Source organism: Vombatus ursinus, unplaced genomic scaffold (genome assembly GCF_900497805.2).
Source record: "Vombatus ursinus unplaced genomic scaffold, bare-nosed wombat genome assembly UNPS02014945.1, whole genome shotgun sequence".
Classification (NCBI taxonomy): Eukaryota; Metazoa; Chordata; class Mammalia; order Diprotodontia; family Vombatidae; genus Vombatus; species Vombatus ursinus.
In genome coordinates, this window is record NW_020954723.1 from 22,745,262 (window position 1) to 22,760,189 (window position 14,928).

Below are 14,928 nucleotides of genomic sequence, written 5' to 3' on the forward strand. Positions count from 1 at the left end.
CCAAGGCACTGCATGTAGAAATAAAATGTGGCAGATGCAAATACTTGTTCCATCTGTACACTTCCATGAAGCACAAGTCAAGCTTTATCAGTGGCTTTTCGCACCTGTAATGGTTAACCTCCTCCAGTGCTGTAGGGCTCTCTGAGGGTCTGACCAAAGACAGAAAACAGCCACTATTCTTTGTCTAAACTACTGAGAAGACCATTTCCACATTATGATAAAATAGCAACATATTTTTTTAAATTTAGTAACACTTCTAACTGTGATTATTCTCTAATTATATATCTTTTTGATTTTATCCATTAATATTCCAAAGTATTAGTGATTACAAAGCATTCTGAATTATAGAGAACTGTACAGATCTCAAGGACTATTAGTAGTTGTAGTAACAGTAATCACACGAAATTCACATTGACTTCAGGAAGACATCATGAAGTTCTGATTTGATAAAGAATAACCAAACAAATGAAAACATAAAACAAGAAAATAGTGAAGTACTGGGAAAGATAATTTATATTAATCCCCACATTCTCTCCTTTTTATTCCACAAAATTTGTACGAAATGTCCTACAAACATAGAGAAAAAGATTTTCATTGTTTCTCCCTGAGAAATCATCCAATTCCTTCCCATGCATTTCAACTCAATTTTACAAATATTATTCAAATACCTATCATTTGTGATATGCACGGCATACAAAATTGGGTGAGACATTTTCTCTTACAAGGAATCTGTAATCTGTAAAGTATTATAAGACATGTATATAAAAATTACAATATGATTCAGGATAGAATAAATGATATAAAATAACAAAGCACTTTATGGTAATCACAGTCAGGATTCAATATACTGTTGAAGAAATTTGAAAAACCTTCATGAAGAAAGTAGTATCTGTGCCACCTTGAAAGATCAGTAGAATGTCTGGATGTAGAAAAGCCAATTAGATTACAATAGCTGAATTGCAATAAATTGCTTTTTCCTCTATCTGTTGCCATACTTTAAAAAAAAAAAAAACCCTGTTCATAGCCATTGATTGATATGTTTATATAAGTGTGCATATGTATATGCATAGCAATGGGATAGAGATAGGTTTATATTTCTAATTTTTTAAAATATACTCACTGTAATAATGTGTGCTAAAAAGATTTTTCATAAATATTACATGAGGAAATGTCATGCTTCATTTTCTATTTAGTTCAAGATTTTTATGTTAATTTCATAATGTTTTCTTACCCCATCTTGAAGGACATTGAAAAAAGTAACAATAAATAATGGCATGATAGGCGGGCCTGACCTCTTGAACCTTGTCAATTCACAAACACAAAATTGTATTTTGCCAATATTTCTGCTTCACAGAGCACTCAATAAAGATTTCTGGCTTTTAAAAAAAAATAAATAAAATCCCATCTTTAGGAAGCTTTTTCCAATATCCCTTAATTCTAATGTTTTTCCTCTCCTATTTGTTTCCTATTTATCCTGTATACAGCTTATTTATCCCTATTTGTTGGTTTGTTATCATCTCCATTATATTGTGAGCTCCCTAAAAGCTACTTTTGGTATCCCCAGCACTTAGCACAGTGCCTGGTATGTAGTAGGTACTCAGTAAGTATTCATTGATTGACTGACTACAACTATTATTTGATATAAAGTTAGAAATGCAAGATACAGAAAAAGACAAAAAGAAATTAAGGAATAAGCATAGACAAAGGGAAAACAAAAATACTGTTTTGGAGATGACATAGATTATATGGATATAGATACTATATAACTACAGTTAACTAAAAATTAAATGAAACAATGAATAACTTGAGAAAAGTTGTAAGATATATGATAAATCTATACAAATCATCAGCATTTCTGTTTATTACTAACAAAACAAGCAAGGAGAAATAGAAAAATAAATTCCGCTTAAATTAACTACAAAATGTATAAAATATTTGGGGTCTACCAGCCAAGACAGAAACTATACAAATTTAACTACAAGATATTCTTTCCACAAATAAAGACAGACCTAAATCATTAGAGAAATGTTAATTGCTCCTCATAAGGCTGAGACAATGTGACAACAATGATAATACTACCTAAATTAATTTATTTATCCAGTGCCATAACAATCAAACTACAAAAGGATTACTTTATAGAGTTAGAAAATATAATTAGGAAATTTATCTGGAGGAAAAAAAGTTAATCTTGAAAGAAAAGATGAAAAAGATGGGAATAAGGAGGCCTAGTGGTACCAGATCTCAAACCATACTATACAAAGTAGTCATTATCAAAATAATTTGGTACTGACTGAGACACAGAGAGGTAAATCAGAGGAGAGATTGGTATACAACAGACAAAAGCAAAGGAACACAGTAATGTCTTGTTTGATAAACCCAAATATCCCTATCTGACAAAAAACTGTTTGGAAAACTAGAAAACAGTCTGGCAGAAACTGTGTATAGACCAACTTCTTACAACATATACCAAGATAAACTCCAAAATGATAGAAAATTTAGACATAAAGGATAATATAAACAAATTAGAGGAACAAGGAAGAAAATACCTTTCAAATTTATGCATAAAGGAAGAATTCATAATCAAATAAGGGACAGACAGCATCACAGAATATAACATTCTGATTACAAATAATTTAAAAATATTTGCAGAAACAAAACTGATACAGCTAAAATTTTAAGGGAACCAGATAACTGGTGAAAAATCTTTGCATCAAGTTTCTCTAAGTAGAGTCTCATTTCTAAGTTACCCAAGCAAATGATTCATAGGTAAGAATAAGAGCCATTACAGGAACCATATGAAAAAAATGCTCCAAGGAGCAGCTAGGTGGCACTGTGGAGAGAGCACCGGTGCTGGATTCAGAAGGACCTGAGTTCAAATCCCACCTCAGACACATAACACTTACTAGCTGTGTGACTCTAGGCAAGTCACTTAACTCCATTGCCTAACCTAAAAAAAGAAAGCAAACAAATAAAGGGAGAGAACCTGAAAAGGAGCAGGAAGGAAAAGGAATAAGCATTTATTGGGGCAGCTAGGTGGCACAGTGGATAGAGCACTGGCCCTGAAGTCAGGAGGACCTGAGTTCAAATCCAACCTCAGACCAAACACTTGACACTTACTAGCTGTGTGACCCTGGGCAAGTCACTTAACCCCAATTGCCTTAAAAAAAAAAAGTGAAAAAAAAAAAGCTCCAAATTAGAGAACTGCTCATTCAAGCAATTCATATGAATCAGATTAGCAAAACTGACAACAAAAGAAAAAGAAAAAGAAAACAACGAATGTTGGAGAGGCTATGGGAAAACAGGTGCACTATTGGTAAAGCTGAGAAATGGTGCAGTCATTCTGAAAAGAAATTTGGACGTATGCTCAAAAAGCCATTAGATTGTATATATCCCTTTGACCCAGCAATACAAGAGCCAAAGAGATTGAAGAATGAGGAAAAGAACACATATGTACATAAATGCTCATAGCAGTTCTTTTTGTGGAAGCAAAAAACTGGGAACTAAGGATGGGGACTATCATTAAAAATGGCTAAATAAATTATGGTAGATGAAAATAAAATAATTCTATTTCTCTCTAAGAAATTACGAAAAGTAGATTTTCAAAGAAACCTGGGAAGTCATTTATGAACTGATGCAGAGTAAAGTGAACAGAACTAAGAGAATAATTTATATAAAAACAACAATATAAAGACAAGCAAGTTTGAAGAACTTCAGAACTGTGAACAATTCAATGACCAACCACAATTCCAGAGGACCCACAACGAAATACACTCCCCAATTCCTGAAAAAGAGGTAAGAGGTTCACAGGGTGCATACAGGGACATGTATTTTTTTGGACACAGACAATAATTTGTTTCACTATGCATTTTTGTTACAAGGGTTTTTTTTTCTTTTCTTCTTTTTCCCCAATGGGGTAGTAGCAGTGGCAGGAGAAAAATGAGATTTTTGTTGATGAAAAGATAAAACCAAATATTAAAAAAGTGAACTTACTATTCAATAAAAAAGAAAATGGCAGAACAAATAAAAAATCCAACCTACTACTTGCCAAAATCATATCTGCAAAGCAAAATATACATAGTCAAAATGCAAGTCTGGAATAAAATTTACTATGTACCAGGTTAATTTAAAAATGGGAGTTGCAATATTATGATATTTAGCAAGGCAAATGAAAATTCATAATATTTATAAAGAAAATAATTACAATATGCTTAAAGAACCAGTGACAAAAAGTAATATTGATAGTAAGCATATATGCATCAAATGTCATATAATCAAAATTTATTAAAGAAAAATTAATTGAATTGCAAGAACATATACATGCTAACACAATACAAGTTGGAGACTTTACTATTTCTCTCCCAGAGCTTAATAAATCTAATAGAAAACTTCTCCAAAGTGAAAATATAGCACTGAATAAATTGTTTGAGAATTTTGAGCTAAAAAAGTTAAGGCATCTTCTGAAAGGAACCACTAAAGAATATACATATTTTTCTGCACCACATGAAACTTACAGAATGGAATACAGAGATATTACAAATAAATGTAAATAAAAAAGAAATATCAAACACACCTTGATATCTTGATAAAAAAGCAGTAATCAATCTAGGGTCACAGGAACAAGACAAAGTTCTGAATTAAGACTCAATAATTAAATCCTAAATAACAAGTGCATCAAAGAACAAATAACAAAAATAATTAATAACTAAGTGAAAGACAATGATAAAGATGAGAGAACATGCCAAAATTTATGAGAGTCAGTTAAAGCAATACTCAGAGGACAACTATATCTCCAAAGCATACATTAACTAAACAAAAAAGGAAAATTAATGAACTAAATGTGAAATTTAAAATTAGAAAACCAACAAATGATCAAATCCAAAATAAGCACAAAAGAGAAAACCTTGAAAGAAAAAAAAGTGTATATTATATATATATATGAAACTAAAAAGATTATAGAACCAATCAATAAAACTAAAAGCTTTGAAAAGCCTTCCAAAATTGATAAAGCTTTACCCAAACCTGATTTAAAAAGAGAAGAAAATCAGATTAAGAAAATAAAAAACAAGTTGAAATTCCAACAAGCCCAGAAGAAATAGAAATTATGTGACTATAACTGAGAAATTGAAAGGAACAGAAAATTATCTACAAAAATAAAAAACACCCAAGTTAATAGAACACCAATCAGAGATCAGAAAAGTGAATTGAATTTTAATGTAAAGCAACTACCAAAAGGAGAAAACACAAAAACAAAACCTGGTCCAGATGGATTTACAGGATGATTCTATCGAAATTTTGAAGAAAAACAAATACTTCTACTCCAGTAATTATTCTCAAAAACTGAGGAAGAAAACATTCTATCAATTTCCTTTTATGAGACAAATATCATCCTGATACCTACACCAAGAAAGGACAAAGCAAAGAAAGAGAATTATACCTCAATATCATTAATGAATATTGACTAAAAAATTTTAAGTCAAATCCAGGCAACTTTTAATTGTAGTTATATCAAGAATGCAGGGATAGTTCAATATCTGGACAACATTCAACATAATGAATCAGATTAAAAATACACCAAATCACATGATTATATCAATAAAGGAGATAGGGTCTGAACAAGTGATTCCATCGGTAAACAGAAATTCTAGATGTGCAAACTACCTCAAGTGGTTACCTTGACCACTGAGATGCTAAATGACTCGTCTAAGGTCAAAATTCCAGTAATGCGTTTGTTGGGCAGAACTTACATCAAACATTTTTAAAATAAAAATACTAATTTAAAAAAAAATCTTTCTAAGTAAAGACATATGGAAATTATTTTAATATGATAAAAAGTATCTACCAAAGCAAAAGCTAGTATTATATGGAATGGGGAAATAGTAGCAACTTTCTAATAAATAAAGAATGTATACTTTGCCTACTGCTACTTGATACAGGCCTAGAAAAGTCTGCCATAGCAATAAGACAAGAGAAAGAAATTAAATACATAAAGAAAGGCAAGGAGACGACAAAATTATTCTTATTTACTGATCACATGATCACTTAAAATACACTGGGGAATCAACAAAGAAACTACTTGAAATGATAGCTTCAATAAATTTGAAACCTACAAAATAAATCCACTGAAATATATACATTGAAATATCAAAATCCAAGAGTAAATAATAGAAAGATAAGTCCTATTCAAAATAACTGTTTAATGCAAAAAATATACAGGAGACAATCTAGCAAAAGATATTCAATATCTGTATACATATAATCACAAAATGTTCTTTAATAAAGGACAATCTGAATAACTGTAGAAATAATCAGTGCTCATGGTTGTGCCATGCCAAAATAATAAAAATATCAATATTGCCAGAGTTAATTTACAGATTTGGTAACATACAAACCAAACACATACTTTACACCTAGACAAAATCCATTTGAAAAAAACAAAAGATCTGAATGCAAAGGGAAACAAAGAAAAATGGTAGCAAAGAAAGTACTTTATTACATACTATTGAAAACTATATTATATAGCACAACCATCAAAACCACTTGGTATCAGTTAAAAATAGAAAAGTAGCTCAATGGAACAGACTAGACAAGAAAGAATTAGAAATAACTGAACTCAATAATCTGGTGTTCAAAAACTGAAAACATTCATCATCTGGGAAAGAACTCCCTATCTTAAAAGAATTTCTAGGAAAACTAGTAGCAATATGGCACTAACAAGTTTTAGATCAACATTTGTACTATATACCATGATAAATTCAAAATGGACACATGACCTGAATATTAAAAATAACACAAAAATTAAAAGAGAATCAGATAATATACTTTTCATAGCTATGGGAAGGTAGTGAATTCTTAATGAAACAAGCAATAAAATGCAACTCCAAAAGATAAAGTAATTTCAACTACATGAAATTCAAAAGCTTTTGCTAGAACACCTAGGATAACACGGAAAAAACTGAAGAAAATGAAGTTTTGTATTATAAACCTCTGAAAAAAATTCTGATAACTAAGATATATAGACAATTATTAGAAATATGTAAAACTATGACTTAACATGTATAATGTGGTATTATACTGCTTGCCTTCTCAATGGGTAGGGAGCTAGAGAAAGAGAATTTGGAACTGAAAAATAAAAATTTTAAATAAAAAAAAAATTTGTAAAATCAAAAGTGATTTCCCAGTAAGTGGTCAAATGACATAAACAAGCAATTCTAAAAATAAATATAAACCATAAAACTGAGGTTCTTAACTTTTTTTGTGTCATGAACCACTCTGGCACAATCTGGTCAAATCTATGGATACCTCAGAATAATGTTTTTAAATTTATAAAATAAACACATAGGAGTACAATGATGATGACTGAAATAGCTACTTTTTTGGAAGTTCATGGATGCCAGGTTTACAACCTCTGATGACAAAAAAAAACAAAACCAAACTCTAATCACCAAAAATAAGAGGAAAGCAAATGAAAATAATTCTGAGCTTTTGTCACATAACCAGCAAGTTGGCAAGGTGACAAAACATGAGAATAATCTATCTTGGAGGGGTTGTGGAAGAATGGGCTCAGTAATGAATTGTTGGCTGAGGTATGAATGGGTTTAACCATTCTGCAAAACTATTTGAAATTATTTTATCAAAGTGATTAAAATATCCACACTCTTTAACCCAGAGACTCTCTAGTTGGGCACATGGTTCAAAGATGTCAGTGAAAAAAAATTTTTTAAACAAGGAAAATATTTATAGTAACACTTTTAGTGGGAACAAAGAATTAGAAATAATGCTCATAAACTGTAGAATGGGTAAACAAGGCCTGGATAATGGATAATACTAGTGTGTTGTAAGAAATGATGAATATGACAAATAAAGAGAAACATGGAAAGACACATGACTTGATGCAAAGTAAAATAAGCAGAATGAGGAAAAAATATAAATGTATACTTAAGAAAAATATATATATACATACACATAATGACAATAAAGCGCAAATAGAAACAATAAAATTATTCAAACAAGTCTACAAATAATGACCAAGGTTGATCCAAAGAAGAAATATCAGAAGATACCTCCTCCTGCTTTTTTTTTTTTGCAAAGGTATCAGACCACCACCCATATATCAGACTTTTTCAATGTGTCGCTCACTTCAGTTGAACTTTTTCTCTCTTTTTAAAAATATTCTTTGCTATAAGAGATGGCTTTCTGGGAAGGGCATGGAAGAAGGGTACTATGAGAAATGTAGGTGATGCAAAAATAAAAATATATCAGTAAAAATTTGCTTTTAAAATCCAATAAAGTTTTTTTTTAAAAAAAGGAATCCAGAGAACCTTTAACAAATTGTTCTCTCTCAATGAATAGCAAATCATGTGAAAGATGATCCCAAAATCTCGAGTAAATACCCTATGATAATCAAATAGAAATCCCAAACTCGCAATCTTCAGTGGGTATTTTTTAAAAGTTTGGGGTTTTTTTTTTCCCCTTTTTCCTGGATATTCGGTCAGTTGTCCTGTTAGTGCCAATTTATTCCAGCATAACGGAGTGATCTCTAAGTCAGAAGGCTGGATTTCACAGTACCACTCCAGCTGACTTTACTGTAGGGTGGTTCAATCTGTTATTTTAAAACATTATTTTTCACTGTGCAGCAGACAAGCTGACTCTTGAAGAAGTAATTTTAATTTTCCACTTGGAAAAAGCAGGGCTAACATTTTCCACCGACAGCTGAAGGATTATTCACAACATAAGGTTTTATCTCTCTGCTGTGTGCTGCTCTGGCTTTTTTACTCTCATAAGCTATTTTCAAGGATAATCAAATTGTATTCATACTAAGTCTAACATAAGGCCCTGCCTTCTGAGTATAAAGAACTAGGAAGGTGGAGGAATAATGATTGCTAAACTAAAAAGAGAATAAAACTTTTTCAAACCTAAAGATCCTTCTGTCCTGAGTTAGAAATACCTATAAATAAAGAGACTAGAGATTTCTCAGGACATTTTATTCTCATCAACTAGCTTGATGCTTTCTGAAGTCACCTTGATGCAAGAAAGGACTTGTTGAGGAATTTTACATAAAAATCAAGGTTTGTAATAAAGTCTGACAATTTTTCAAAAGTTTGGTTAACTGCCAGGCAATCTGATATTTAAACAAATTTATAAATATTAAAGAAATAACTGGTAAGTCAAAGGAGGATAATTTCTGGAATGTTTCCTATGAAGAAGAAAGTTGTTACAAAGTCTGCAATGGGATATTTCCATTTCAAAGGGCCAAATTTTATCCTCCATATTGAGTAAGTGCCATCAGATGATTTTCTCTACATTTACAGAAATGTTTAAAGTAGCATAAAATAACCCTCTTATTAAGTGAATTCACTGCTATGTATCTCAGAAGAAATTCAACTCAATTATAGCCACAGTTTTACCCACCAGAGTAGTCCTAACATAAAGAGACTTACCATCTGTTCATCCTCTTTGGCAGCCCAACTAGCACTAAAGGATTGACCTCCACTATCTTTCATCAGTCGAGTCTGAACATGTTGGAGGTAGGCAGAGAAGGCTACTCGAGCCTGGACTTTGCTATAGAAATCAAAATTAAATTAAAGTTAGATATGCAGAATATTAGTTCTACTACTCACATAAAGAGCGTTGTTCTGATTTTGTGCCGCCTCCTATTATGATGGGCAAGGGTTCTTAAGTATTCCATACCCTTTACCTGAATAAACATTCTTTCTAAGTAGTCTAGTCTCTCTGTTAACAGAATCAGAGGAGAAAAGAAATCCTATTTTGTTTCCTTATTACTAGCAGGAGGAAAAGAAAATACACACCATGACTTCTAACCCATTGCAAACCCCCCTGAATTTTCCTAAAGCCCTTGTATGATGAGGAATAGCTTCTGTATTGCAAGTGGTTAAGATCTTACTTATCTAATTTAAAAAAAAAATGGTTCCTGCAAATATTAAGCTACTTTTCTACTGTACAAAGATATCCAAAGTAGGAAAGGTAACAGATAAATTCTACAAAGGGGCTTTGGAGACCAAGTTTTAGGCCTTACTTCTCCCAACTAAAGAGAATCATGGCTAAAGCCCAGAGAATATGTGAAGTCCGAAGAAAGTGGATACAAATAAGAAGAAAGGACATGACAGAATCACGATGGCAAATTTTTCTGCTGAAAGAGAATGCCAGATAGAAATATCTCTTAGCAACTCTGTTCTCATCTGTTCAATCTGTGAGAATGGTGGCTAGAGATTCAATCAAACTATCAGACTATAAAAGAGAGGTAACAAAAAAAGACTGATAGTTTTCACTGGAATTGCTGATTAAAGCAGGTCTGTTTCATCTCAGCCGTGATTTTGGTTACTTCAACTGACTGGCCTTCTGACACTGTAGCCAAAATTACATCAGCAACAGATTAGGGCCCAACACAAACTTTGTTTACAATCCTTGAACATTCAATCATCGAATGCTTTCTAGTTATTGTTTCTCCAGGGTTAGTCAGGAGGAAGGGCTTGTGTGGAAAGAACTAAAAATCTGAATAAGAACTAAATAATGAGTAGGAGATTCAGGTGGAGAAATTCAGATCATGAAAGGGGAATTAACAGCTTGGTAAAAGAGGCAAAAAAAATTTATTGAAATTTAACTCCTTAAAAATCAGAATTGGCCAAAAGGCAAAAGAGGTATAAAACCTGACTAAAGAAAATATTTCCTTAAAAATTAAAATTTATTCAAGTGGAAGCTAATGACTCCATGAGACATCAGGAAACAATAAAATAAAGGATGATAGCCTAATTATCACAGAACCAGAAGCAGAAAGAAGTAAAAAGAAAAGAATCCACCCATCACCTTCTAAAAGAGATCCCCATCTGAAGAATATCATACCCAAATTGCAGAGCTCCCAGGTTAAGGAGAAAATACTGCAAGTAGTCAGAAAAAAAAAGAATTCAGAAGCTACGGAATGTAACAGCTAGGTGTGCAGTGGATAGAGCACCAGCCCTAGAGTCATGAGGACCTGATTAACCCTGATTGCCTCACACACAAAAAAAGAAAATGAAACTATGGAGCATCAGTCAGGCTCAAAGAAGATTTAGCAGTTATCACTATAAAGAAGTAGAAGGCTTGGAATATGATATTCTAGAAGGCAAAGGAGCTAGGATTACAACCAAGAATATTCAATCTCACTGAGTACAATTCTACAGGGGAAAAAATGGACATTTAATGAAACCAAAGACTTCCAGGCATTCCTGATGAAAAGAGTAGAGCTAAAAAGAAAATCTGACATTGAAACATGAGATTCAAGAGAGGCATAAAAAAGGTAAATATGAATGAGAAATCATGAAAAACTTATTACGATTAAATCGTTTACACGTCCAAATTGGAAGATACATATAACCTTCAAGAACTTTATCATCAATAGGGCTGTTGGAAGCAGTTTACTTAGACAGAGGACATTGGTATGAGTCTGTTTTGTTGGGATGATCTCAAAAGAAAAATGAAAGGCTGAGAAAGAGGGATATACTGGGAGAATGAGGAAGGGAGAGGAAGAATAGGGACTATCACTTTACAAAAAAGAGGCACACAAGAAAGAGATTTTGTAATGAAGTAGAAAATGGGTGGAAGCATGCAACATTTGAATCTTACTCTCATTTGAACTGGTTCAAAGGGGAAAAAAAAATACACACACACACACACACACACACACAATCAGTTGGGTAAAGAAATCCATCTTATCCATCAGGGAAGCAGGAGAGGAAGGGGCTCAAAGAAAGGAGGGAGGGTGATAAGACAGAAAGTAGATTAAGGGAGGCAGTGGTCAGAAGACAAATAGACTTGAGGAGAACATAGGATAAAAAAAGTCAAGGATAAGTAGAAGAGAATAGGATGGATAGGCAGTTAGCACATTATACACAGTTAGCAATTATAATTGTGAATGTGTGACTAGGATGAACTCACCTATAAAACAGAAGACATCAAAATGGATTAGAAACCAGAATCCAACAGTATGTTGTTTACAAGAAACACACTTGAAAAAGAAGACACACACAGACTTAAAATGAGGTGCTGGATCAGAATTTATTACACTTCAGTTGAAGTAAAAAAGAAGTCAGGAGAAGCAATCATGATCTTAGACAAGCAAGACAAAAATGGACCTAATTAAAAGAAATAATCAGAGAAACTATACTTTGCTAAAAGGTACCATATATGATGAATTAATACCAATTGCTGAACATAAATGCAAGTAAACAGCACAGCACCCAAAATCTTAAAGGAAAAGTTAAATAAATTACAGGAAGAAATATATAGTAAAACAATACTAGTAGGGGATTTCAATTTACCCATCTCAGACCTAAATAAATCTAACCACAAAATAAATACAAAAGAAGTTAAGGAGATGAATAAGCAAATTCTACCAAACATTTAAAAAACAATTCATTCCAATAGTACATAACCTATTTGAAAAAATAAAGAAGTCCTATCAAATTCTTTCTATGACAAAAATATGGTTTTAATATTTAAACCAGGGAGAACTAAAACTGAGAAAGAAAACTACAGACCACTTTCCCTAAGTAATATTGATACAAAAATTTTAAACAAAATACAAGCAAGGAGACTACAGCAAAGATCAGATACTAAGACCAAGTGGGATTTATACCAGGAATGTAGGTCTGCTTCAATATTAGGAAAACTATAAGTATAACTGACCACGTCAATAACAACAACAACAAAAATCATATGATTATATCCACAGATGAAGAGAAAGCTTTTGACAAAATATAATACCCATTATTATTAAAAACCACTACAAAACATAGGAATAAATGAAACTTTTTTTTAAATGATATGTATTATTTACCTAAAACCAAGAAAATATATTATCTATAATGGGAATAAACCAGAAGACCTTTCAAAAAGATCAGGGATGAAGAAAGGATGTCCATTATCATCATTATTATTCAATATTGTTTTAAAAATGCTAGTGATGACGCTGACAAGAAAAAGAAACTGAAGGAATAAGAACAGGCAACAAGGAAATAAACTATAACTTTTTGCAAATGATATGATGGTATTCTTAGAAAACCCTAGAGAATCAACTAAAAAACTAATTGAAACAATTACCAACTGTAGCAAAGTTGAAAGACATAAAATAAACTAACATAAATCATCAGCATTTCTATATATTGCCAACCAAACCCAACAGGAAGACAGAGGGAATTCCATTTAAAATAACTGCAGACAATATGAAATACTTGGGAATCTACCTGCCAAGATACCCACAGGAACTATATGAACACAATTAATTATAAAACATTTTACAAACAAAGTTAGATCTAAATAATTGGAGAAATATTAATTGCTAATGGGTAGGCAGATCCAATATAATAACTAATTTACTTATTCAGTGCCATACCAATCAAACTACCAAAGGATTATTTTATAGACTTAATAAAAGTAATAAGAAAATTCATCTGTAGGAACAAAAGATCAAAAGTATCAAAGGAATCAATGAAAAAAAAAAGTAAATAAAGGTAGTTACCAGATCTCAAACTAAACTACAAAGTGATAGTCATCAAAACAATCTGGTACTGCATAAGAAATAGAAATAGAATTGTTGATCAATGGAATAGATAATATGCAGAAGTAAATGACTAAATCCCATGATTTAAGCTACTGTTGCAAGTACTGGACAAAAACTGCTTGGAAAATTAGAAAGCAATCTGGCAGAAACTAGATAAAATCCCACATCTCACATCGTTTACAAAGATAAGCTCAAAATGGGTACATGATTTGACATAAAGGGTGATATCATAAGCAAATTAGGGGAGCATGGGAAAAAAATTACCTGTCAGATTAACGAATAAGGGAAAAGTTTATGACCAAACAAGAGATAAAGAGGATCATGAGAAGTAAAATAGACAATTTTGACTACATTAAATTAAAAATGTTTTGCACAAACAAAATCAATGCAGCCAAAATTAGAAGGAAAGCAGGAAACTGGCAGGGGAGAATTCCCATTTCTCAAATATTGAGGGAAACAAGCCAAATTTATAAAAATAAGAGCCACTCCACAATTGATAAGTGGCCAAAGAATATGAACAGGCAGCTTTCAGAAGAAGAAATCAAAAGATATCTATAGTCATATGAAAAAGTACTCTAAACAACGAATAATTAAAGAAATGCAAATTAAAACAACTCTAAGGTACCACCTCTGATCCATCAAATTGGCTAACATAATGGAAAAAGAAAATGATAACTGCTGGAGGGGATGTGGAAAAACAGGAACACTAATGCACTGTTGGTAGAGCTGTGAACTGGACAAATCATTCCTGTGAACTGGACAAATCATTCTATAAAACAATTTGGAACTATGCCCAAAGGGCTATAAAACTGTGCATACCTTTCAACACAGCAATACTACTACTAGATCTGTACCCCAAAGTGATCAAAGAAAAAAGAAAAAGACCCATATTCACAACAATATGTATACAGATATTTTTGTTGTGGCAAAGAATTAGAAACTGAAGGGATGTCCATCAGTTAAGGAACGGCTGAAAAAGTTATGGTGTATAAATGTCATGAAACACTATTGTGTTCTAAGAAATGATGAAGGCCATGGTTTCAGAAAAAACCCAAGACTTACATGAACCAAAGAAAAGTGAAGTTAGTAGGAGAACATTGTACATAGTAACAGCAATATTGTAATAATGATCAACTGTGAAAGACTTAGCTGCTCTGATCAATACAATGATCCATGACAATTCCAAAGGACTCATGATGAAAAATGCTATCTGCCTACAGAGAGAGAGAACTGATGAACTCTGAATGTAAATTAAAACATTTTTTCATTTCCTTTATTTTTCTAATTTTTTTTTATTTTTAGTAACATGGCCAATGTGGAAATCTATCTTGCATGATTTAAAAAATGTATATATATACTATTTTGTAATGTTTCTC

The 14,928-nt window shown here is 32.0% G+C and overlaps 1 protein-coding gene across 2 annotated transcripts in view; it reads right to left on the reverse strand.

The window, feature by feature from the left end:
- TTLL5 (tubulin tyrosine ligase like 5) overlaps positions 1–14,928 on the reverse strand; it is a 230,980-nt gene that overhangs the window by 155,442 nt on the left and 60,610 nt on the right. For both annotated transcript variants that reach the window (XM_027844934.1, XM_027844933.1), the window contains exon 13: positions 9,438–9,558. In XM_027844934.1, the coding sequence (XP_027700735.1) occupies positions 9,438–9,558 (121 nt within the window). The remainder of the gene's footprint in view (positions 1–9,437; positions 9,559–14,928) is intronic.